The sequence below is a fragment of the Passer montanus genome, unplaced genomic scaffold (genome assembly GCF_014805655.1).
Source record: "Passer montanus isolate IOZ18808 unplaced genomic scaffold, ASM1480565v1 scaffold59, whole genome shotgun sequence".
Taxonomy (NCBI): domain Eukaryota; kingdom Metazoa; phylum Chordata; class Aves; order Passeriformes; family Passeridae; genus Passer; species Passer montanus.
The window spans coordinates 4,392,334-4,416,262 of record NW_024370926.1 but is presented as its reverse complement, the minus strand read 5'-3'; the positions used below and the strand labels follow the sequence as shown (position 1 = coordinate 4,416,262).

General features: G+C 48.7%; 1 protein-coding gene across 4 annotated transcripts in view; it reads left to right on the top strand.

Annotated features, from left to right (window-relative positions):
* LOC120510578 (mitogen-activated protein kinase kinase kinase 3-like) overlaps positions 1 to 22,829 on the top strand; it is a 77,146-nt gene extending 54,317 nt beyond the window's left edge. For all 4 annotated transcript variants that reach the window (XM_039726521.1, XM_039726519.1, XM_039726520.1 and 1 more), the window contains 10 exons: positions 5,564 to 5,697; positions 8,248 to 8,321; positions 10,223 to 10,290; positions 12,122 to 12,214; positions 13,157 to 13,351; positions 14,152 to 14,300; positions 14,906 to 15,037; positions 17,933 to 18,062; positions 18,616 to 18,793; positions 20,101 to 22,829. In XM_039726521.1, the coding sequence (XP_039582455.1) occupies positions 5,564 to 5,697; positions 8,248 to 8,321; positions 10,223 to 10,290; positions 12,122 to 12,214; positions 13,157 to 13,351; positions 14,152 to 14,300; positions 14,906 to 15,037; positions 17,933 to 18,062; positions 18,616 to 18,793; positions 20,101 to 20,329 (1,382 nt within the window). In that variant the 3' untranslated portion in view covers positions 20,330 to 22,829. The remainder of the gene's footprint in view (positions 1 to 5,563; positions 5,698 to 8,247; positions 8,322 to 10,222; positions 10,291 to 12,121; positions 12,215 to 13,156; positions 13,352 to 14,151; positions 14,301 to 14,905; positions 15,038 to 17,932; positions 18,063 to 18,615; positions 18,794 to 20,100) is intronic.
* The last annotated feature ends 1,100 nt before the right edge of the window (positions 22,830 to 23,929 follow it).

The window sequence follows — 23,929 nt, the reverse complement described above, 5'->3', positions numbered from 1 at the left end:
AAGTTAAGCCTTTCCTACCAACTCCTATTTCCATGCTTTGGCCTGTCCTTCCTGTCTTGGAGCTGCTGGTTCCTGACCAGCTCTGCACCACTGACTGTGAGGTGTCACTGCCTTAAGATACCCTGAGCCAAGGCAAGGCAGACAAAGGGTGAGATATCAGCCCTGCAAGGGTGAGAGCCTGAGGTACAAATGGATTTTGAGGGAGTGCTTGAAGAGCAGAGTGGAGGGATGGACATAATGTGCTGCTTTAATCAAGGTAATGGAGGAGTGTGGGCAGCACCAGCTGTGGGATGCAGAGTGTGCTAATGTTGGGATTTTCAGGAGCTGATGTGCCAAACTCTCAGTCCTTGGCACTTTTACATGGTCAGGTGGCAAAAGCAAGCATCAGTGATACCTGTTTCTTTTTCCATGTAAGCCACTAGTCTTGCCAGGAGGTTTCAGCAAGCCCTCAGCATGACAACAGAAGGTCACTCCTCTCTGTGGGTTATCTGGGGTCTGTAGGAAGCTGCTGCAGCTCTGCTTAGGGGGTGCTCACAGTCCAGCAGATGCATTTTTGACCTCCTGAGTCAGAACTGGGTGATCCAGCAGCTGGGCAGAAACTCCAGCAAGCTGAAAGGGAGAGCAGCATCTCAAATGGAGCATAAAACCCAGCATCAGGGAACAGACAGACAGACAGTCATGATGCTGTGTTTTGTTTTCCTGCAGTGGGGATTTCACTGAACTTGGTGCATAGTCAAAAGGCATCCTAAGAGGCTGGGAATTTTCTAGGAGAAACTCTTCTTCCCTTGCAGTCACAAGGCATTTCACAGTGTTTTCCTTCTGCTGTCATCAAAGTGGTTGCTATCAAAAAAGGATCTTAATTCAGTTCAGCTTTTCTCTTGAAACCACATTTAAAAGGAAATTTAAAGTGCCTTTATACTAAAAGGTAGTTCAGGGTCATGTTCTCCATGTTTTTGAGATGTCTCATGTTTTTCTGCTGACTCTGCCATGTAAACAGCAGTGGAAAATAATAAAACTGTATGTAATTGGCACAAGCACATTGGAAGGGAGGTAGATGTTCTGGGGAAGATTTAGCTATTTTTGCTTCTGCTGGGCAGAAAATGTCTTCATGCCGTGTCCCTGAAAAACCTTATGCAAAGTCAATATTTTCTTTTTTTTTTTTTTTCCTCCATAAAGTTTTTCAGTGGAAATCCCCTTCCAGTTTTTTCATGGCCAGCAAAAGTGCAAGAGAACTTGAATTGAAAAAAGAAAACTTGTTGGGTTCTGGATTTTCAGATAACAGATTGTTTTTATTTACTTTGAAGAAATGCATGTTTCAGAACATTATCCAAAAAATTATTTAACAGCCCATTCCAGCATCACCATTTCAGTAGAAACATTTACCAGAAGCTTTATTTTACTGGGGTTTCTTTTCATGGAAAACCAGGCTGCTGAGCTATGTTTTCATGTGCCTGCCAGCTCTCTCCAGACCAGGAGTATTGCAGGAGTTAGGATGGATGAAACCTGCTCTGTTTTGAGAGGAGTAGGAAAATTTATCTATGTGCATCATGCCAGCTGCTTTAGAGATAGAAAGTAGGTTCTGTCTTGCTTGTTAGTTTAAAAGTACCCTAAATATGCCTCAAATCAAAATGTAGAAATCCATGCTCAGGATCAGCAAGGAGAGGAGGGAAGCTTGTAGGGATCCCACTGGAAAAGAAGAAATTGAGGGAGATTTGATCCATCTGCTCACAGCTCCCCGTGACGGAGCAGGGAGAGAAATTTCCAGCAGGTTTCTCTCTTTCTCCCGTGCAGCCCTGTCCTGAGCCTGGTGTTTCTGCCAGGGCTCAGAGGAGCAGCACATCCTGACGTCGTGTCCCTTGTTCAGGAACATCATCCCAGGGCTGGGCTCCCTGTGGCTGCAGCTGGGAGTGGTGGCAGCTGCCAGAAAACCCTCCCCAGCTCTGGCTGTTCAGGGGCTTCTCTTCCCTGCTTGATGCTGGTCAGTAGGTGGGTGAAGTTTTGGGAAGAGCAGGGGAAGATGAAGCCAGGGAATGCGGGGGCGGAGGGAAGCCAAGCCTGGCACGGGGGAGCTGCCTGTACGTGCAGCACCACGAGCCCTGCACACACTGCATGAAAGGCACTTCTTAAATAAAGTATCAGAAGGGAACATGAAAGGCCCCAGTGGGTGCCAGCAGTGACTCTGAGTCTCCGTGCTGTCCTGGCTCTGTGTCCTCAGGACACGCTGTGCTTTCCTCTCAGATCTGTGGCTTTACATTTGTGTGTGTAAGTGGAGCAGGACTCCCTCCCCAGAGCACCTTGCTGCAGAGGCTACCTGAGGTCAGATGCTCAGCCAGGGCCAATTCTGAGTTCAGGAATCCCAGACAGAGCTGCTGAGATCTGACCAGCACTCTGCCTGCACAGAAGTGCCTCACAGCCTGCCCCATCCCCACTGGAGCTGACATGTTGTCCCACAGACCCCAGGACAGTTCCCTGGGGGCCTCCTCTCCCTGTCTGGTGCTGCTGCTGTTTCTTGAGTATTAGGTCAAGGGTGAGGAGCATCTGTGACTTGTCAAATGGGCACATCTGGCCTTTTCTGTCTGTTTCTTCCTCTGGTGGATTCATCAGCATTATCCAGCATATCCAATGTGTTTTCCCCACTATGAATTAAGCCTGCCATGAAGTACCACTGTTGCTCTCTTTCTTTGGGCCCTGTTTTCCATTCCTCCCCTGCTCCAGCAGCACTGGGATTGCCTGAGGTTTTGTTACCAGAGCAGCATAGGGTTGGAGTGGGGAATCAACCCTGAGCTCCAGAGCTCTGCTCCCAGCACCTTTCCGTGTTTCTCCCAGGTGGAGGAACATGCATGGATGCAAAGCAGCAGCAACCAGTGCTCCTGGAGGTGTGAAGCTGCAGAAATGACTTTGGGCAGCACTTCTACCCAAACAGCCTAGCTGAAAAGGGATCTGCTTCACTCCAGCAGTTTCCAAGCATGCAAAAGCCTAAGCACTTTGTTTAATTTCCTTACCTGCTGGGAAATAGCTGGTGTCTTATTCCCTTTTAAAGTTTTTGCCAGGAAATGTGACTCTGGAAGGTCAAAGACAGCTGATCTATGGCTGGGAGTAGTTGTTACAGGTGATGGGAGATCATGGGAAGTCTTTGTGCTTGTGATAAATCTGGTTTAACTCCCTGGGTTCAGATCAAGCAGGGCATGTACAGATCTTTGTAAAATCATAGTCAAAGGGTTTCTGGATAGCAAAGGGATCAGTAGTAACAGAAATGCTCAGCAGAGCTAGGATACAGCAGTTACACCTCACTAAATCCTCCAGCAGCTTTTTGGGGCAAGAGCCACCCGAATGTCCTTGTGCTGCATTCCACATTGGCATCTGCTAAGCAAACGAGGTGATGCTGATGCAGTGATTTATTCAGGGTGCCTGAACTGCTCAACAGTTAAAAGTTTATTTATTTATCTTCAAAGAGAGGATGCTGTACTTCCCAACTGGTTTTGTTTTAGGGCTGGTGGAAAGCCAGTTCGTTATGAGTGCTGCAGCACTCGAGAGTTTCTCTTCTCTTGATCTTGGCATTACTTCAGTTGGAGTTTTTTCACTGTGTTCTTATCCTGCAGGAAATCTGTGAAGGAGAAAATAGGAAGAAGAAAAAAAAAATGTAACTCAAAGCCATATGACTTTTATTTTTACAATCTAAGCAAGGAATCAGAAGGAAGATGTAGCATGGACAGACAAATCTGTGTGTTTGGTGTAAATCCAAAAAGGCCTGATTTAATGATCTTTAATGCTGGTGTGACACTGTTAACATTCACAGCTCCTGATGTGTATCTGCTGAAGTGAAAGGTGGGAACTCGGGTTGGTAGTGTTGATCACAGAGATGGATTTATTCCAGAGATCCATCTGGCACAGTAACTGTGATGCAGAAGAGGCAGGAGTGTTGTTGGATAGATCAGTGTTGGCTCTCCATGATGGGGTAGGCCCCCTCCCAGTACCTTTCTCTTGTGCTCAGCCCTGGGCATGTTGTTAGCAAATGGTGGTAATGAACCCAGGAACTGGCAGGAGTGCCACAAAATGGATACAAAATGTGAGGAAACACATCTCCATGTGCTTTCCATCTCCTCAAGGATGTGTGCTTTTCAGAAGTCTGCATGAAAACAAGTTGTTGTGTTGTGTGGAAGCTCCCGTTGCACGGTGCCAGCTGAAGCTCCAGCACGGATCCACACGGATCTCCGTCAGCAATTCCTTGCCTTGGAGTGATGACAGCACAGGGATGGAGGGGAGGGACTGCAGGCAGTCAAGCAGAGCCAAGACTCTGCAGCTGGGCCAAGCAAGGGCAGCAATCCCTACAGCTGGAAAAGGCACAAGGATAGAGTGGATTTGGGGGAAAAAACAGGAGGAATGGAACATCTTCCTAAAGAAGCTGTGGGGTTCTATCCCAGGTGCAAAATGGAAATCACCTTCTGCTAAACAAACCCTGTGAGGGAGCCAGTGGAAACTTTGCTGTCTGTGCATAGGATGCACAGGGTAGAGGCTCTGGGGTTATAGACAGGGGAGACAATTCCCTTGGCCAAAAATGGGACAAACTGATCCCATAGGTCATTCCTGCCCTGGGGTTTTTGCGTTTGAGGGCTGGTTTTCCTTTGTCTTTACTTTTGTGTAGGGAAAGGTGGGGAGAAGAGGGTATTTGAGTGAAAGTTTTTTTGCCATATACCAAGTGTTTCAGTGATGTTGTACTGAGCACAGCCAGGCTGTTTCCCACATGCCTGGACAAGGCAGTGATCTGTTCCAGGGAGGGAATGCCCAGAGGTCAAAGGGGAGGTGGGTTTGTGGTTCGTGGTTTGCTTTGAGACTGACTGATTGTATCACAGCAGAACTCCCAGAGCTCTTTCCTTTCTAGCATCACACCTGGATACAGTGACAGCTCTTAGGATCCAGGGTGTGTTGAAGGTCAAGTCTGCTACATGATATGTGGTCCCACAGTAACAAACCCTCCCTGGTGCTAAAGCTTTGGAGGATGCCCATAAGCTACATGATGTGTGGTCCCTCAGTAACAAACGCTCCCTGGTGCTAAAGCTTTGGAGGATGCCCATAAACAGCATCACACCTCTAGCTCCATTCCCATCCTCATGAGTCCAAACCCAGCTGTGGCAGCAGCTCTCTGGCCACAGAGAGCAACAGACAACATTCCCAGGCATCGTTCTGTGAGAAGCTCAGAGAGAAGAATTATAAACAGTTCTTATCTTAACTTGTTGCACCTGGTGTTGTGAACATGTGGAATGTAGAGATAGGGATGGATATGTTATGGAGATACGTTTTCCAAAGGGTGTTTTTTTAATTAGCCAATGGTGATGGTGTTTTAATTAAAGGACCAATCAAGTCCACCTGTAGGGAATTAGGGTATAAAAAGCAATGGCTTTCTTAAGAAAGTGAATTAGCCTTCTGTGAATACCTTGGGAGTCTGTGTCACGTATTACACTGCCCTGTGCTGCCACCCAGGAGCTCTGTGCTCCCTGGGACAGCGCGTGTGGAAGGGTTTGGGTTGGTGGGTGCCCTCCTTGAGCCGTGTCTGTCCCCGTGCCAGGCTCCCTGCACACCGGCCGCAGCTCCCCGCCGCCGGGCAGCGTTCCCGAGGAGCAGCAGCAGATCGCCCGCCAGGGCTCCTACACCAGCATCAACAGCGAGGGCGAGTTCATCCCCGAGACCATGGACCAGAACGTGAGTGGGGCTGGGGGGCTGCCTGGAACGGGACAGCTCTGCTGGCTCTGCTGGGAGAGCTGCCCCCACTGTTACATTCTGGGGCTCAGGCCAGCTTTTTCCAGGAATGGGTGCCCCCGGGCTTGACATGCCTGGGAAAGTCTGATTTCCAGGAACCCTGAGAGCCAGTGGGGATGGCAGATGTGCCCAGGCACCTCAGGTTGCTCTGGAGCAGCAGAGATCTGGGGCACATGTGTACACCAGCTGCCAGACCCTCATGGCCACAGCATTCCCAGATCCAGGACCATGTGGGAATGTGCCAAGCAACCGATTGCCTGCGATTGCAACAGCCTGGGGATATCAGCAGCTCTGGCTGCTTCCCATGTGGTGTTTCTGCCTGAGCTCCAGTTACAGTTCTTGGCTTTGCCCAAAGCCTCTGTGGTTTTGTGTCTCTGTCCTTCTCCCATTTATATTTTTCTTAACTCTCTTAATAAGGAAAGTGTATATTCCAGTCCCTCAGTAATGAAAGAGCAGCAAGTTCCTCAGTGCTGAGCAGTACCTCATCCTCCAGTCAATTTGGTACCCACGGTGAGCGAAACCCTGCAGTGTCAAGGGGCCACCTTACACTTCCCTCTCCATTTGCATTCCTGCTCAATCTGTAGCTCTGAAGAGTTTAGTAGAGATCCTGTGAAGTCAGCTGGGCTGTCTGAGCACACCATTCTTACAAAACTCTTGGAAACACAGCACCAAGTTTGCAGGAGGGACATCTGGAAGGCACTAAACTCAATCCATCAGGCTGCTATGCTGGCCCCCAAGGATGTTCCTGGGGAGATATGTATTTCCTACACCCAAAAGCACCCACTGGCTCCACATTTGCATGCAGGCTGTGCCAGTGTTTCCATGGCAAAGTTGTGTTTTCAACAGTTTATTATACAGCCATTAATAAAATAAGAAGTCAGTCCGGGTGAGTCTTGGCAGCGTCAGAGTACAGATGTATCGTGTGCTCCTTGCAGCAAAAAGTTGGCTCTCTATTGTTTTCACATGCCTCCAAAACATGTTGGGGAGGATTAAGACAAAGTGTGTGTGCAGGGGGAGGGTCCCTGTGACCCCCTTGGGTGTAAATCAGCTCAGCTCCACCGGCTGTTTGTGGAGCTCCGTTAATTCAGAGCCCTGAGCCTGCTCTGGATGAAGGTTCCCAGATGCTCTCCTTGCTTTTCCCCAGCATCACTCTGTGGGTGGCCCACAGACCTTTGCTGGTGAATTAAAAGCAGGGAAAAGGGGTTTGGGGAATGGTTTGGGGTTTATGGTCTTTCCTCATTGAGCAGTTATGCTTTTCCCTGTATGGGCTTTGCCTGCAGAATGTTCTTGTACTGCTGCTTCCATATGTGCTTCATGCAAAACCACTCAGAAGCTGGAGCTTACTGCCTTTTGGGGAATGCCCCTGTGCAAGCCTGTGATGTAACTGTGGTCTTGAGACCAGCCTGGCAGATGAACAGAGGCTGAGTATGGAGCATGCTCCAATTCCCAATTTTATGCTTTTGAGAGATGAGTCTGTTTCAGCTTTAACTGCTGGAAGAGACCTGGCATGGCTGGCAGAGGTGCAGAGTGGCTTCTGTCAGAGTGCTTGCTCCTCTTTGGCCTAGTGCATTTTGAAGGAGGTTTTGGGGTACAAACCAGGAAGAGGAGAGAAATTGCCCTTTGCAGCTGGGACTGACTGGCCAAAACAGCACAAGATGTGCTGACAACTGGCTGAGGAGGGCTGATGGGAACAGCCGGGGGAAAGGGAGCCTTGGGGAAGGAGGAGCGATGTGGGAAGCAGCAAAGGTTGGTTCCACATGGTGTTTAACCCTTGTTAACCTTAACCTTGTTAAGCTGAACCCTTGTTGCTCAGCTTTCCCAGGAGTGAGCTGTGGAGCAGGGGTTAGTGAATGTCCTCAGCCAGGAGGGAGCATGGCACTGCTGGCAGCACAGTGTGGCCCAGAGCAGGCTCTGCTCCATGTGGAAATGCACACAGCTCCAGGGTTTACCACTCCTTACAAACCCTCTATTGTTACTAGCCAGCTATAAATAACCCTGGCCAGTACAATGTCTCATCCAGGAAGCAACACAAATGCAGTTTTGACTCACTGAGCTGGTGAGTGCCAAGCCGGTTCTTCCAGCCAAAGCCCTGATGATGCTGCGCTTATCAGCAGAGAGGAAGGCTGGGCTCGTGTGCCAGGGCAGCTCGGGAAGTCAGGAGCCCAGGGCTGCAATCCTGCCTGTGGTACACAATATCCACTTGGCCTTGGGCACATCGTTTGTGTCCTGATACATATTTTCCTTTAGTAGTAATATTATTATTGCTCACAAATGCTTTGAGCACTTTGGATCTCATTGACTTCTCCGCACGCTTTGAACATCAGGGTGCTAATGATCTTTGCTTCAGTTTTCCTACCAGCAAATAGCAGCTGGAGAGAACAATAATGCAGAGAAGGCATCATAAATAGATGAGCCTGCAGAGGTCTGCTAGTTCTGGAGCTTGGAGAGATACAGTGCATGGTTTTATTGTTTCCCCTTTTCTTTCTCTGTCAGATGCTTGAAGCTTTCATCAGCCCCGATGATTCGCTGTCTGGGAGCTGTCAGTCACTGGACAGGTCTGTGGACAGGTGAGTTGTGTGTGTCACCATGTTCACAAGCTGAACTGCAGCCTCTGCTTCATAGCAGGAGAGCAACAGGATCGGTGGCAACCCCTGAGGTTTCTGTTGGGATGAGGAGGCACCTGAGAAAAGCAAATTTATCTTTGTTGCTGAAAACCAGACCCTAGCACAGCTGTCTGTGCAATGGTATGATCTGAATTGCAGTAATCTGAGCTGGACAAGGACAGCCTAACTTTATGACTAGATTTTCTTTTTTTTTGCCTTTTGAGATGAAAATTCTCACAGAATCACACAATGGTTTGGGTTGGAAGGGGCCTTAAAGATCATCCAGTTCCAATCCCCTGCCATGCGAAGGGACAACTTCCACTAGTCCAGGTTACTCAATGCTCCATTTAGCCTGGCCTTGAACTCTTCCAGGGATGGGCATGCACAATTTCTCTGGGCAACCTTTTCCAGTGTTTCACCACCCTCCCAGCACCTCCTTCCCCTCTGGCTCTCTGCAGTCACCAGGTCAATATTCCACCAGCCTCTCCGTGCCTCCTCCTCCCTGGGCACTCTGTCTGCTCTCCACTGACCACTGGCAAACTCAGCAGCCCCTGTGAGTGCCAGCAGCCACAGACGTGTCAGTCAAGGTGCTGGGGACACCAGATGAGCAGTAACTAAGTTTAGCTACTCAGCAGGAAGCAACTGGGACACGTTGTACTAAGCCAGGCTGCGATTCAGTGCCTGCTGCCACTGAGCTGGATCCCAGCTCCCACGTGCACAGAATCCCTGTGTTTGCTGCTGTGCAGGGTGAGCTGTGGATAAGACACGGTGTCCTTTTGGGAAGCAGTCTATTTTTTTTTCCATCTGCATCAAAGGTTGTCTATTTTTTTCCGCTGTTGCTGTTCCATACAGCCCCAAGGCTGTGTTCCAGCAGGCTGCCTTGGGTTGATTGTGTGGCGTGCTTGGGGTTTGCAGCTCCGTGTGCTTTGGACCCGTCTCAGCACCAAGGTCCATTTCCTTTTTGTGGCTTTTAATAATTTCCTGTGATGTATTTGCTCATTGTTAGGGCTGTATCGAAGCTAGATTCCTTGTGTTCCCAACCTCTCTGGCCCAGCTTTGCTTTTGCACAGATTGTGCCAAGAAGAACAGCAGAAGGAGCACGGGCTGTTTGTAGCACTCTGCTGTGAACTGACAGGAGAGCTTTAGGCTTTTAGCTCCGTGAGAGGGTGGAATGGCCTGATTTCATGTCCAAAGCAGGCAGATGTGTCCAGTCATGGGTCTAGGAGCTGGAATAGGCACAAGGAGGGCTGTATTACTCCAAGGAAAAGGAGTAAGTGGGACTCTTGCTGCAAAGAGGTGGCAGAGGCCTTGCAGCCAGTTGTTTGGGATGACATCAGCCCAAGAGGACAGAGCAAGTCACCAGGCTCAGTGACCAGGCTGAGGGTCGGGAACAGCACCACAAACTCCTCTTTGCCACAGCAGTGATCAGCTTTGACAGGAGTAGATTTCAGAGCACTTTACAAAGCTGATTTCTACTCTGTGCCTATATTGTTAAAAGAGAGAGTATAAAACCCACATGCCCAGCTCACTCTGTGAGAGCCTGGGGTGAAATTGGGATTGCAAAAATCCCCTTGCAGTGCTTTTCCATCCTCTCACTGTAGTTTAAAGACCTTGAGGAACCAATGCCACATTCTCCCTCCTGGTGCTGTGGGAGGCTGCGTGTTCCCAGTGGTGGTGCAGAGGAAGGTGGGAGGGGATTTTGGACAGGAGAGAAACCTGCATGAACTTCATTCTTGTGCAGGATGAGGATGGGAGCTCAGTGGTCAGTGCAGCTTGTGGTTTATCCTGTCCTTTCCCTATTTATTAATTCCATAGCCTTTCTGATATAATAAATAAAGCTTTTTTTTTTCCCCATCTCTTTGCAGCCCTCCCTTTCCCCAAACCCCTGTTCCTGGAAGGAAGAGCCATCCCAAAGACAGTCTTGACTGCATGGGTAAGCACTCTTGGTGGTTTATATTTGCTGAAAAGTACAAAAAGCCTATTGTACAGATGCTGGATAAAATCTATTAGAGAGATAGCACTTTATGAAAAGTAATTAAAAGTAATCAAGCAAACCAGCTCCATGGCTTGCGTAACCCTTCAGAATTGACCCTGCAATGATCAAACATGAATATTCTGTAAAATCAAATGGCCCAGAGTATCAAACACAGGCAGGGTTTATCTTCATTAACCCTTTGTGACTCTGCAGCAACACCTTTGAGACTGGTTTGGGAATCAATTGACAGCAACAATAGTCCAAACTGGGCAGCTAGGGACCTGAGGGGGATGGATGCAAGCAAGCAGAGCTATTGAGAGATCTGTGGTGGAAGGTGTTGCTTTTGTGTTTGCAGACAACTGCAAGGTTCTGACAAGCTGGGAACAGCCTCGTAGGATCAGCTTTTGTCTCTCTTTTCTCATCTGGGAGTTTCCCCTTCAGGATCTCCACTTCCTACACAGCAAACCCCAACTCTCTAGGGAGTTACACCTCTTCCACTTGCATGAATAATAATCTGCAATAGTGCAAATGCTGTGAGAGAAACTATTGGTGCTTGCACAGATCATAGGTTACTGCTTAATCACTTACAAACATCCAGCTGGTTAAATAATGGAAACTCTGTAATATTGTAATGACTTGCACTAATAAAAATGAGCAAATGGCAGCCAGCCTGTGGCAGGATAACTCATTGCTGGCCTCAGGCAGGATTTCTAGATTGAGCTGCAGAGATGAAGCTGCAGTCAGCCCTCGTTGCTGAAGGTTTGAATGCTTCCCCCGTGGCACTTTGCTGTGAGACACCTCTGGGCACCGTTGCTCACACGTGGCTCACCGAGAACCTCTTGCCCTGTCCTTGTTGCTCCTCTTGCTGACCATATTTCAGCCATTATGTGCTCTTTTTGGCAATCACACCGAAGCACAGCAGAGGCCAGGAATGGCCTCTGAGGAGCGGCTGCTGGCCCCAGGCTAAGACAAACAAACAGTCAGAAGGGGCTGTGTCATTAGAATTGGATGGAGGAAAAACAGCAGGTGAAAGAAGAGGGTGGAATGACAGATATTTTAATCTCAAGTTATTTGGTGCTACCAGCAATGGCTTCCTGTGCTGGGGTTTTTATTAAAAAAAAAAATGTCCTTATCTTGCATGTCCATCCATCTCTCTCATCATCCAGTGTCTAAACTCTGATGGTCTTTAATCCCTTCTGTATATTCTATCTTTCTAGCATTTAATCAAATAAATATAAAAGTTTGGAGCTCTGGAGGTTTAAATTGACTTTCAGAGGGGAGGAGTCCATCTGAGAAGAAAGAGGGGAGATATTATCTGGTGTTAGTCAAGTGCTGGATTTTTTTACATTTCCCTGGAAATAGCTGATATCAGGGCAAAGGCTTTGGAGTGGATGTGTCTAGGCCTGACCCTGCCTAGCAGTTCTGTTTCATTTTTTTGCATTTTCCAAGTGCAAATAAGATGTTTTAGTGCTCTGCCTTGGAAACGAAGCACGATCTGTGTTAATCCCCTGCCTTGCACTTGAACAATGTGGGCCAGGGTCCATAAAGTCAGCAGTTAAACCTCTGCTTTAGGGGCACTAAGGGCAGTGTGTCTAACCCTGATTTTCCACCAAAGAGTTTGTGAGTGTGGGCAGATTTCACAGGGAGCCCTGGGGTATGTAAGGTTGTGTAAATGAGCACCTTGTCACCTCCTTCTTGCCTCTAACTCAGTGTTTTCTATAAGAAACACTCTGGGCATTTGATACTGAGCTGATCTCAGAAGTATCTGTGTCTTCTTCCCTCCTGGCAGATTTTGACATCCCATTCTGTGAGAGGTTTGGGAAAGGTGGGACCTTCCCAAGGCAGTACCATCTCTCCCAAAGTCGCAAGGACTACAGCGATGGTAAGGACGTGATGGGGGCTTGGGGAGGAAGGTGATCTGTCCTTGATGGCTTGTGACAGTGCCAGGGACTGGAACCACATGGGAAGGAGAGGTTTCTGATAAAGGGAGAGCCACCAAGTGCTTTGGGATTCACTTGTGCATTCAGAAGGGTGTTCTCTGTGAAACCTTGTGGCTCTGCTCTTGGGAAGTGCTGAGCCTGCCCTCTGCTTACACCTCCTGCTTTAATTTAGCCATGGGGATGATTGGCATTTCTCATCCCTGGCAGTATCAACCTTTCTATTCCCCTAAATTGCTTGCTTTTGAGGATGATTTTTGTGACCTTTACAGCAGGTTTCTCACTGAGCCATAGGAAATCCCCAAGCAATTTCAGGACAGCAGTATCTGTTTGCTTCTCTGTTTTAAGCTGGCGAGCTCTGAGCTTTGGGGCCAACTCCATCACCTTTTTCCTGCTCATTCTTTCACTGTATGAGACTGCAAGCAGTGGGAGGCAAAAATTCCCTTGGGAAAAATGTACTGAGGACGTGCAGAGAGCATATTGAGATTTCCAGAATGAGCTTCATCTCTCACTGCCACCCCTGTGAAAGCAGGTCTGGCCCTGCTGTGTGGTCATTTGCATGTGGACTTAGGGGATGGCAGGGATAATTTTCAATGTAAATCTCTGCTTGTTCAGTGTTTAATTGTGATTAACAACCAACCAACCCCCTGATGTAATTAAACTGTTGCAAACCCCTCTGGAAACATCTACATTAGATGTAATGCCTGCTGTTATCAACTCTTAAATTGAATTTAAAGTCTTCACAGGCCTTTGCTTCAGTTTCGTTACACTTGCTTTGCTTAATTTGAAGAGGTGAGGATCTGGGTAGTGATGTGAGAAGGTGGTGACAGGTGGATCTAAGCTGGTGTATGTGTTTTGGCTGTAATTTTACCTTTTTCCCTCTGCAGGCCGGAGGACTTTCCCCAGGAGTTACTTCCCACAGGAGAACCTGTTTCAGCTCGTCCCTTCCAGCAGAACCAAGAGCTTTACTGGGGACAGCAAGCTCAGCACCTTGCAGTATGATGAGTACAGGCCCAAGTGTTGGAACAATTTTGAAAAGGGTCTGCAGGCCTTCAGCACCTCCCCTACAAAAACCAGGAACTGTGAGTGAACCAAAGCCCCGAGTGCCCGAGGTCTCAGCAGAGCTGGGATTTGGCACAAAATTGAATTATTGTGACCTTCTGAGTTACTGGGCATCAGCTAAGCCAGCCATGGGTAAACTTTGCACCTCCACCATGGGCGCACTGCACCAGCTTCTGTGTCATGAGCAAGGTTTAGTACAGCACTCTGTGCCTTAGCCTGGCCTTTGGCTGGGAGCTGTGTGGGGTCAGCTGGTGTTCATCTTGCTTGTGTGTTGGACTGTCCATGTGGGTGTGTCAGCTTCCCAGAAAACTTGGGATGTGGGAGCAAATGCATCCAGAGTTTCTGTTCTTTGTCTTGCATTGCTGTCACCTCAGGACCCAAAGATGGTCTTGCAGGCTCCTCTGCTATTGCAAGACTGCCCATGTTATAGAAGCTGGTGCATTTTGGGCCTGTTCAGTGATGGATAGCATCCTAGAAATGACCAGTGAGATAAAACTCCTCACTGGTCCCTGCCTGGGTTGCTGCTCAGCCCTCCTGTATTCTGCTAAACACTCCCACAGCAGAAGGGAAATTCCAATGTTGGCTAAAAGAGGAAAGACTCTTAATGAAATAGGACTTTCCTGGGATTTGTTTCTGCTTTATGCTCATGCAGACTGGGAGACATTCCCCCCACACCAATAGCACCAGTGTAGTTAAAACTGGTTTGTCCTGGTGCCCCTGGGAGAGAGAGACTCACTGTCTGCCCTGTAGGGTCAGGTGGACCCTGATGCTAAAATCTCCCTGCTGTGCTCTTCTCTCAACCCTCTCCTCTCTCCTGTAGCCCTGCAGGCACCTGTGAACTGGAGGCTGGGGAAGCTGCTGGGAAGAGGAGCTTTTGGGGAAGTTTATCTCTGCTATGATGCTGACACTGGGAGGGAGCTGTCAGTGAAGCAGGTGCCTTTCGACCCTGACAGCCAGGAGACAAGTAAGGTGAGTACAAGGCCAGGGCTGTTCTGCAGCACCCTGGGGAGCTGTGGGCTGGGGGTAGAGGTGTCCATGTCCCTGGGAGCCTGTGTGTGGAGACAGGGTGTAGTTTCCCCTCTCTGGAGTAGTCCTGAATGGCTTGTGGCACCAGTCACAGTGCTCTGGTGACTTCTGTGCCCCCCAGTTCCTTGGTTACACTGGCCTGCTCTGTGTCAGGTATCATCTCTTGCAGGTCTGTCTGATCTTCCTTAGTTTTGTCCTTCTTGCTCCCTTCACCTTCTCCCATTCTGCTCAGTGACTTTCTTGAAATCTTTCCAGAAAAACTCCTTAAACACAATTAATAATAATAGTAACAACAACAACAATAACAATAAGAAGAAGAAGAAGAAGAAGAAGAAGAAGTAGTAAGCCTGTCTCAAAGCCAAGCCCTGTCTTTTTCCTTGCCTTTCCCTTAGGGCAGTGCTCCTCATTTCTGAGCCTCATGTGGCCAGTGGCTTCTTGGGAGCTTCACAGCTGCTACAAAAACTGTGCTCAGCACGGAGCAGTATTTCTATCATGTTCCCAAAGACACCATCTTTCCCTTCATCAGGAAGCCTTGTGGTTTGTTACAGGAGGTGAATGCTTTAGAATGTGAGATTCAGCTGTTGAAGACTCTCCGTCATGACAGGATTGTGCAGTACTATGGATGTCTGCGGGATCCTGAGGAGAAGAAACTGTCCATCTTTGTGGAATACATGCCAGGGGTAAGTGTGCTTCCTGCTAAACATTGTCCTGAGTGGCAAAAACAGATTTGGAGTTTCCTGGACTTTGGTGAAATTTGTGTCTGTCCAGCTGAGCTGTTTTATGGCTGATGAACCAAACCAAAGCAGTGGATGCATCCCTAAAGCTTGGGAGAGCTTAGGATGTGACTCAGATGTCATGGTGAAGCCCCTCAACAAGCATTGGGTGAAAATAAAAGCCTTGCAGGCAGGTTTTAGGTTTGAGTCCTGGAGCAGGGTGTGTGCACAGTCTGGAATCTGAGCCTGGTGAATGTGGGACATGATCCAGATCCTGCTCCAAACACTGTGGCCTGAGCCCATCCTTAAGTATTTACTGCAACTCCCTGCAGGACAGGCTAATAGTACAACTGTCCACCCACAGCTGTCACCAATTATTTGTGGCTTTCAGCACGTGTGTACTAAAAACAGTGGTATTCACTTAGAATCTGTTGTTGAGGACAGAGCTTTTTGTGGGCAGCATTATCCTCTTGTGCAGGAGTGGCTGCAGTTTGTGGCTTTGCTGATATAGGATGAAATAGTCATGGGGAAAAAGATCAGAATGCTTTGAGGGAGTTTAAGCAGGGGCTGGAGAATGTGCATGGGTGAGTTGAGCCTCTCTTTGTGTTTGGGAGCTTGTGAATTACATCAGCCATTAGACTGATGGTGTAAAACAGCATAATGCTGTGTACATTGCTGGAGGATGTGTTCTCCTAAGTCCCTTCTGTCCAGCTGGATTTGTTCCCCAGAGTGTGGGAGAATAAACCCTTGTTTACACAGAGATTTGTAAGGTCAGAAGGGACAATTAAGTCATTTGGTTGCAAAAAATTTTAGTAGTTAAGTAAATGTGCTAGAGGCTCTCTGAATGCATCTTGCATGTGAGTGATTCAGGTGGACTTGCAAGCCTCTGAATCCCTTCCAAGCCCTGTCTTCCCTCTCTCCCTGTGGGCATCTTGCCTTCAGGCCCTCCACAAGGCGTGGACCCAGAGGAGTAAATCCCAGGAATTCCTGCAGTCCCCTTGCAGCTTATTCCACAGTGTGCTGGTGTTTGTTAGCAGCCAGGAAACCAGCATTTGATGCTGGGGCAGTGTCCAGCAGGGCTGGAAATTCAATGTTTGTTTTTTTAAATGATAAAGCTGAGCTCTGACCAAATACAGATTGACTTTGCTGCTGCAACAACAGCTTGTCTGACAAAAGCAGCTTGGGGCTCTGGTTTCCAAGGGCAGTGGAAGTGAGGGAGTTCCCAAACCTTGCAGGACAGCAGCTCTGCAAAGCTGGGTCTGGCCAAGCTTCCACTTTAAGACAGTCAGCTTGGCAAAATATTCACAGGGCCAAGTTTGGGTGCACCCTGAGGCTGCCATTCTTTTAATGGCCCTCAGTTAATAACTGACTCTGCAGTTTCTGTCCTGCCCATAAATTGTTTTTTAAATTATGCTTGGAAAACAGAATGTTCCATTTGACCACAGTCCTCAAAGAACCAGTTTCCTCTTCTTGTTTGATATACCCTCATCAGGGTGAGGGAGGGCAGGATAAGAAATCTGTTTTGGTTGTGGTGAGAGAACGTAGCCTGCATACAGGTTATATTGAGGGGGTCATTTAGAGCATCTCAGGTTGCTTCAGCAGTGCTGAGAAAGGAAAAGGAGAAACTCATCCACAGGATCACCACCAGCCTCAAAAGAAGCCAAAACAGTAGCTGGGCAGAGCAATAGCAGAGATGGGTGGATGTGGAAAAGCTAATACAGTGTGATGGGCTGGCTTGGAGCAGAGCAGCCACTGTTCCCAGAACAGGACTGGCAATCTTGGACCAACCCCAGAGCTGCAGGACAGGCAGAAACAGGATGAGTTTCCCCTCCCACTTCCCAGCTAACCTGAATACTGGAGGTAGAGCTGAGTGTGAACCCCAAATCTGCCTCTTGTTCATCCCTGGTAAAACCCAGCTCTGGCACAGTGAGACACATCCATTTCCAAGTGGCCCAAAAATACAGCTAAAACCAAGGGGATCAACCTGCTGCAGATGATAAATGTCTGCAGCCCTGCTCCCTTTCCTCTTTGACCAATACCATCAAACTAGTTTGAGCCTGCATGCTTGGGTCAGAAATTCAAGGACTTGCAAATTATCTTCTCTTGGTGGTCTTGGTGCAGTCTCTTTTGGGGCTGGTTGTCCCTCATGGCTGTAGGTGTTCCTTGCTGTGCAAAGTTTTGGGAGGAGGCATTCAAAGAGTGACTCATTATCTTGGCCCTAAAGAACTGGCTCTCTACAACTCCCTGGAAGGAGACTCTAGACAGGTGGGAGTTGGTCTTTTCTCACAGGTAACAAGTGGTAGGAAAAGAGGAAATGGCCTCAAGTTGCACCAGCAGAGATTTAGATTGGGTGCTAGGAACAATTTCTTCACTGAAAGGGTCGTCAAGCATCGGAATTGGCTGCCCAGGGAAGTGGTGAAATCACCATTGCTGGAAATGCTCAGAACACATGGTTTAGTGGTGGACCTTGCAGTGCTGGGTTAATGATTGGAATGGATGGTCTCAGAAGCTTTTTCCAACCTTAAGATTCTATGAATCTAATTAATCGAGTTGATCTTCTCATTTGAGTTGTAATTCCTCATCAGTTTGGTCCTTCTCAGTGAGCTGCCAGTGACTCCCCTGCAACCACTAGAGGGGGAAAAAGGTCTGTGGTGTTGGCAGGAGGAAGCTGTGCCAGGCACCAAACCACAGCTCCATCTCCCCAGGGATCTGGGACACGAGGACAAGTCTTGGCTCTGTTCAGCACTCAGTGGATTTCTGCTGTTTCTACAAATAGGGTCTGGGGATTTTTTTGAAGAAGACAGAGTGTTCAGGAAGGTTTAAGAAGTTGCTGTGATGTGATGGTTTCTCTGGTCCTTACAGGGCTCAATAAAGGACCAGCTAAAAGCTTACGGTGCTCTGACTGAGAATGTCACACGGAAGTACACCAGGCAGATCCTGCAGGGAGTCTTCTACCTACACAGCAATATGATTGTCCACAGGGATATTAAAGGTGAGTGGATAATAGAGAGGCTTCAGCTCAGCCTCCCCCTGCCCCAGTGCAAATCCTTGTGCACAGCATAGTGCTGGGATCTGCTCTTTGAAGTGTTTTTGCCCCTGCCCTTCACCAGATTGAACCATGAAAATCTTGGGCAAGCAGCTGAAACCAAAATCCTGGGCTGTTTTGTCTCTCAAGGGATTATTGCTGCCTGCCCTTACACATCTGAAAATCTGGTGTAACATAGCCAAGAACTGAGAAGCATTTGGAGAAGTCTGATGCTGCTTTCTTCTGTCTGTGGGTGGGCAGAATAATCTGTTGGCCCCCATGCACTGCTCATTTTTGGGAAACCTGCTGAATGAGGGGATGCTGGTGGGAGTCAACCCTCTTGGAGAGCAGCTGCCTTAGGAGAGAAGGGTTTGAAATTATGCTGAGTCCAGCCCCACCAGAGCCCTTTGGGCTCCCTCCTGCCTGGCTCTTTCCTTGTGCCCTTCCTGCTCTCCTCACTGTAGCCACTTCAGGCTCCTGCTTAATTTCTTGGGGGTCTTGTCTTTTCTTCTCACCCCAGGTGCCAATATTCTGAGAGATTCTGCTGGAAATGTGAAACTCGGAGATTTTGGGGCCAGCAAACGCATCCAGACCATCTGCATGTCTGGGACTGGGATTAAATCTGTCACGGGAACACCATACTGGATGAGCCCAGAGGTTATCAGTGGAGAGGGCTATGGAAGGAAAGCTGATGTGTGGTAAGGAACGCAGTAAAAACCCCACCACTGCTACTTAAATCAATCCTTTTGGGGAGCTGTAATGGGAGCAACAGGTATAGCTAGTAGCTGGAAGCAGTGCAAAGGATGGAAAATAGGAGATATGTGTTAGGATCAACTGTGCAGATATTCAGAGGAAACCTGTTGCAGCTAAGTTCCCATAACAGGAGCACTCAGAATCACAAGTTGCTTTTGGAAACTCTTGCCTTGTGTGAGTCTCACATCCAGCTCATCCCCATAACTGCTTTTTGATTCTGAAGAGCAGGTTGATAACAAAGCTCACTGAAAGACCTGTTGAGTTTTGTTGGCCCTAATTTTGGTTTCACTAAGCTCAGAGGCTCAGGGGATCTCCAGTGGCCTTCCCAAATCTGCTGCTGGATGTTTACATGTGGCTCAGGCACAAAGACAACTAAAATCGTTGGCTGCTTGTGGATGTTTTGATCTATGGAGGATGACAGATGGAACCTGGAGGAGTTGGGATGACACTAATCTTCCCAGTATGAGGAGGAAGCAATGTCTTCCCAGTGTGCTTTCTCTGGGTGCCCAAGCAAAGAGGGTCAACAAAAAATAATCCTTCCAAGAGAACCCTAATTGGGTGGGAAAACCTAGAAAGTCCTTAGCAGGTGTCCTTGTACCCCACATGGAGATACTCTGGCAGCTGCACTGGCTGATGGGAGGCAAATGTTTAATTTTTTAATTGTTTAGGATCAATAGGATAGGTTTAATTTTTTTTAGGATCATTCATGACTAGTAGTGGCAGAGTATCTCTGCTGAGACCAGGATTCTTGAGCAAGCCATGGGGAATCTCTCAGGCTCTTTGCTGCTCATCCCACCTGTCCCTTCTGAGGCACACCTCAGAGATGAAGTTGGATGTAGGCAAACATGTTCCATTCTGGCTCAGCTTCCCCGGGAACCACATGCCATTGCTGAAATGATGCTGTCTGAAGCTGTGCATGGGTCTCCCTTCAGGGGATGCTCCAGTGAGCTTTTATGAGACTTGGTATCTGCCAGTTAACTTAGTGTTTTCCTGAGCTTTTATGAAACTTAGTACCTGCCAGTTAAAGTGGGCAGAAAAGCCACCAGCTTTAAGGCAAGGCTCATGCATCCACTCCAAGCTGCGTGCCAAGGACCTGTGTGACCAGGGAGCTTCAGGGGACCAGACATTCCAGGGGGATGTGCCCATCTCCTGCAGGTTGGCTCCCTTTAGGCGGGCGCAGTCCCAGATCTGGTTAGACTGGAGCTGCAGTCTAACCCGGCCAGCCCTCACGCTGTGCTCGGCCTTGTTGCAGGAGCGTGGCCTGCACCGTGGTGGAGATGCTAACCGAGAAGCCGCCCTGGGCAGAGTTCGAGGCCATGGCGGCGATTTTTAAAATCGCCACGCAGCCAACCAACCCCCAGCTCCCCGACAGCGTCTCCAGCTCCTGCCGCAACTTCCTCAAGCAGATCTTCGTGGAGGAGAAGCGGAGGCCGACGGCCGAGGACCTGCTGAGACACCCTTTTGTCAACTGCGGGCTCTGAGCGCCGGCAGCGGGGCCGGGAAGCGCCGGCGGGAGCTCGGCCCTCAGCGGGGCTGTCCGGACAGTCCCTTCCCGCTCGCTGCTGCCTCGGCCCCGCCGCCTTGATGGATTTTCAAGCTGCGCTCGGGACTGTGGGGGATCCAGAGCGAGGGATTTCCCGGCCTGTGCTGCGGGTGGCTGGACCGCGGAACCTCCCTGCTGCCAGCGGTACCGGGGTCGTGCCCCCTCACCAAGTAACTGCTCTCTTGGGGGACGTGTGGCAAGCGGGAAATGTCCCCCCAGCAAGGGGGAAATGTCCCCTCAGCACGGCGGCGGTGCTGGCGGCATCCCCAGGACCGGTGGGGGAATGGGATGCCCAGTGGCCATCACCACCTTTCGCAGAGGGACAGACAGGGCCTTCAGCCAAGCCGGAGGAGATGATCCTCAGACCACAGAGTCGGGGGGACCCGGGCGTCCCCGTTCACAAGGGGACCGACCCCGCTGGAGCAGCCGGCGGGGCGGCGTTTCACACTGTCCTGTGCCTTACGCGGTTACAATCAAGGAGTGATGCTCGGCTCGGATCTGGTGTGAGGATGCAGCAGCCGTGTTGACTTTGCCTTGGCTCGTCTGTGTGTGTGTGTGTGTGTGAGTCTGGGAAGCAGGGGGTCTTCTCGGGGTGCAGGAGGTCTCTGCTGGGTACACCCGCGGACGGATGCCCGGGACCCCTGCCGTGGGCTGAGGGATGGGTAAGTGATGGTGGTGATGTTTAAATCAGGATTCAGGTGGGAGCTGAAGGGAATCTCAGCAAGGAGGGCTCTGCTCACAGCCACAGTTCTGCTGAGCCGTGTCCGCGCTGCTGCGCTGGAGGAATGCCATGGTGTTCTGGAAGTGGAGCTACAGGGAGAGCCCAGTGCATCTCTGTGAAACCCAAGAGAGTGCCTAAAATTAGGCAGAGAGTGCTGATGCCTGTGAATCTGGGTGTGTTCTCCTCTGGGCACCCCTCCTCTGTTCCTTATGGGCCATCCCCGGGTACAGGGAAGGGGAGCATCACTTCTGTGGTGGTGCCCAGGGGAGCAGCTGCAGGATAATGGAGCCCCAGACTGGGAAAGTGCAGCTGCAGCAGGGGAGGGCAGCTGGAAGCAGATTCCTTCCCTCAGTAGGTTTGAAGTTGTATGAGAAAACGGGCCAGTCAAAAGCAGAGCTGGGCTACAGCCTCTGACCAGCACTGCCCTGCTGGAAAACGTGGGCAGGAAGCACGCACAGAGTCCCTGGAAGCTGGTTAATTAATTGGTCAGTCAGATTGTGGGGGAGTTTGGGATTAATTAATTGCACCTTCCCACCTCCCCCTTCTCTACTGCATTAGCTGTTTCCACCGACTCAGCAAAGGGTCCAAAAAGCAGTTCCCAGGAGGCTCCATCCTCAGGCCAGTGTGTCAGACACAGGCTTATTTTAATGCTGGTTTTCAGTGAAAATGAAAAGTGTTGCTTAGACTTGAGAGGAAAGTGACAAATTAGTTGTTTGTGTGAACACATCCTTGAATTCTTCCATGTGGGAGAGATCAAGGCTTTGCCTCACTGGTGTGGTGGTGAGAGCATGTCCATGTCCTCAGCTCTGAACAGAGAAGCAAGATTTAGGAGGCTGCCCAGTGTAGCTGTGGATGTCCCATTTCTGGAAACATTCAGGGAATATGGCTTGGAGCAACCTGGTCTAGTGAAAAAATGTCCCTGCCTCATGGCAAGGGGTTGGAATGAGGTGAGCTCTAAGGTCCCTTCCAACCCAAACCATTCAAGATCTCATGATTTTAAGAATTATTTCAATAAAAAAAAAAATAAACAGTGAGTATTAGGGCAAATTAAAATAATACCTAAAAGAATTCCCTATAAATCTCTCTGAAAGCTACCGAGGCCGTTTATTCCAGGCCAGGTTCCAGGGAAGCTGTGGGCAGCACTGGGGCTTCTGTCAGTCACCCATGGTGGTGATGGGCAGCTCCCCATGGGGAGGGGGAAAAGTCTCCTTTTGCTGAGGGGGATGAAGAATTTTATTCTGTGAATAGGACCAAATCCATCAGTCTGATCAGTAATATGGGATGGATGGAAACAAACACAAGGGAAAAAAAAAATCAGCTTTGTCTGGGAATGGGTTTGGCAGAAGAGGGTAACAAAGTGTGTGTTCACCAAAGCTAAAAAAAAAAATAATCAAAAATCAAAACAATTTTTAAGCTGTTTTCTCTTCTTTCATTAAATCTGTTTGGTTTGGGTTTTCTCAGCCCTTCAGTGGTGGGAGGGTGCTTCCCTTCTTTCCAAAGATTTGAGAGCCAAAGGGGGATCCTGGCTGCCCCAAAATGCTCCCAGGGCCCTCAAACCACCCAAATCCTCCCGTGGATGGATGTGGTGAGTGTGAGTGTGAGTGTGAGACACTCCTCAGGTGCCTTTGCCTTTCTGGTTTGTAAAACCCTTGCAGTGTTCTGATGTACAGAATGGAACTAGGAAAAGCAAATGGAATTATTCTACCATGTAAAGTCATTTTCTGTTGGTTTGGTTTGGTTTTATTTTATTTTTTGCCCGTAGCGGGCCCTGTGGCTTTCCCTGTACATCCATGGAGGAATTAATTCCTTTTGGGGCTTGGGCTGGGGAGGACATGGGAACAGGCTGGCCAGGAGAGGTGGCATCACCATCCCTGGAAGCGTGGATGTGGTTTGGTGACGAACATGGTTGGATTTGAGGATCTTGGGGGTCTTTTCTAACCTTAATGATTCATGAGCCTGCATTCCTGCTGCCTGTGCCCTGCTCCCAGGTACAGCCCCTTCCCCCAGGGCAGTTCCCAGCTCGGGTGGGGGGCACAGGGAGCATTGGTGTCACCATCCCGGGGGCAGTGACAAAGAGGTGATGGTTCCTGGGTTTTTCTGGGGCAGGTGGATCTGTGCAGCCTCTCTGAGCCGATGGTTCTGCGTGTCCCTTTGTCCTGACGTTCCGCCTTGGACTCGCAACGCACAGGATTTTCTGCTTCTGGACTTCATTTTCATTTATTTTAATTAATTTATTTTTATTTTAACATTTTGAGTAATTTTTTTATTTCTATTTCATCTTCATTTTCCCACTCCTTCCCTCATTTTCTCTGCCCTATTCCTTTCTCCCCCCTTTTTTCCTATTCTCCTTTTTTCTTCCTCTTTTTCTTCCTTTTTCTTCCTTTTTCTTCCTTTTTTCCTTCCTTTTTTCTTCCTTTTCTTCCTTTTTCTTCCCTTTTTCCTTCCTTTTTTCCTTCCTTTTTCTTCCTTTTTTCTTCTTTTTTCCCCTTTTTCTTTTTTCTCCTATTTTTCTTCCTTTTTTCTCCTATTTTTCTTCCTTTTTTCTTCCTTTTTTCTTTTTTCTTATTTTTCCTCTTTTTTCTTCTTTTTCCTTTCTTTTTTATATTGTTTTTCCTTCTTTTTCTTCTTTTTTTAATCTTTTTTCCCCTTCTTTTTCTTCTTTGTTTTTCTTATTTTTTCCCGTTTCTTTTCCCTTTTTAAAATTTTTTTCTTCTTTTTCATTATTTTTAGTTTTCCTTTTTTCGGCCCTTTTATTTTCCTTTTTTCCCACCTTCCGCCCCCCCCCTCTTCCGCCCCTCTCCCCTTCTGTTTTTCTTC